At 36.2% G+C, this 1,581-nt stretch overlaps 1 protein-coding gene across 1 annotated transcript in view; it reads left to right on the top strand.

Moving 5' to 3' along the window:
• The window catches only part of LOC106457187 (26S proteasome non-ATPase regulatory subunit 5-like), a 25,861-nt gene extending 24,952 nt beyond the window's left edge, over window positions 1–909 (top strand). The window contains exon 4 of the mRNA XM_013916581.2: window positions 649–909. Within this exon, the coding sequence (XP_013772035.1) occupies window positions 649–906 (258 nt within the window). The 3' untranslated portion in view covers window positions 907–909. The remainder of the gene's footprint in view (window positions 1–648) is intronic.
• Window positions 910–1,581: the final 672 nt, after the last annotated feature.

The raw sequence follows: 1,581 nt of genomic DNA, 5'->3' as shown, positions 1-1,581 counted from the left end.
CACTTCTTTCGTCTAACTATGTTGGCAAGCCTTAATAAGGGCTTCCGTCTAGCTGCTCTGCAACTATAACCCAATCTGTGGAGAATCCGTTGAACAGATTTCGGGGCTCATCCCACCAGCTTTGGACACTTCTGCAGTCGTTAATCTGGGATCCATTTCGATGCTCCTCTTGACAGCCCTTTTTGTCCTCTCCGATGGACCAGGACGACCCGGACGCTGCTCAGTTGTTTCCTTGCCGTGTTTCCTAAACTGCACGATGATTCTGTTGACTGTCGAAAGCAGGATTCCCAAATTCTGCGAAATTTGCCGCTGACTTATTCCACCATCTGCTTGACCAACTATTCCTCCTCTAACAAAATCTGACAATTCGAGAGAACCTTGAGTTCTAGGCATGTAGTAGCACAAGATAACTAGTGTGTGGACCATTTTCATTTATATAGTGCTCTGTGAACACAAATTAGTTAGCATAACTCAATTAAATGACGAAAAATTGAGTATCTATTTACTTGTGACCACTCAGTGTATATTAGCTGTTGCAGAATTTGTTCATCTGCTCCATAATTTGTCACTGAAATATTTATCAGTGCTGTCATAGTGTAATATAATAAATAAACAATAATACAAGCCCTAGAACACATTATGTTACAGCTTCTGGTGATACTGGCATGTTCGTCATATGAAGCTCTGCTCATTATAAGCAGAAGTGCCTTCCTGGACGTGCTCCTCAATGAATTGAATGGAACTGATATTCTTGTCAAGTTGAATTGTTTGGAGCTTCTTTCTCAACTGGTTGAAACTAAACATGGACTTCTGTATTTAGAAGAAATGGGTGTTCTTTTAAAGATGAAGAATATTTTACTTAATCAAGCAGAAGATCCTTTGGGAGATTTTCTGACACCAGGTTAGTTGGTTTTTGTTTTTTTTCATTATTAACTGACTTATTTGTTGAAAAATATGCTTGTATATGTTAACTTTTAATAATAGCAAGTTCAAAGAGTAAGTTAAGATTATTATGATTTAACATTTCTATGATAATTGTCAACTGTGTTTATAACCGTGAAAACCTTGAAATCCTAAAATCTGTTTTGCAAGTGTATGTGTAGTGTAAACTGATGATAGTTCATTATATTTTATCCCCAGGTATTGAATGGTCTGTATCTTTTATTGTCTTTTTGAAACTGCTTTAGCTCTCGGGAACAGACAAAGGATGTTGACTACATTTCCTGTACCCCTACATTAACTATAGTAACACTTTCAATGATAAATTTGTTTTTAGGAAACCATTTTTAGAGTATTTAAATTACTTTTTTCATTATGGTTATACTCTACGTCAAGCAGAATTTTGATTCATGGACTTTTACAATGCACTTAAATTATCTGGTATATAAGTTCCGAAACATGCATACTTCTACTGACATTTATAGCTATTTCTCAGTTTTCATCTTTGTCATCTAAACATCATGTTTGCTTGCTCCAGTCTTTATACCCCACTCGTTTGCCCTCAGCAATATCTAATTTACATGGGCCCTCACACACTCTCTATGCAGATACTGTATATAACCACTGTATGTTGACAATATA

Source organism: Limulus polyphemus, unplaced genomic scaffold, assembly GCF_000517525.1.
Source record: "Limulus polyphemus unplaced genomic scaffold, Limulus_polyphemus-2.1.2 Scaffold301, whole genome shotgun sequence".
Taxonomy (NCBI): domain Eukaryota; kingdom Metazoa; phylum Arthropoda; class Merostomata; order Xiphosura; family Limulidae; genus Limulus; species Limulus polyphemus.
The sequence above is the reverse complement of the archived record's forward strand: the minus strand, read 5'-3'. Positions and strand labels throughout refer to the sequence as shown.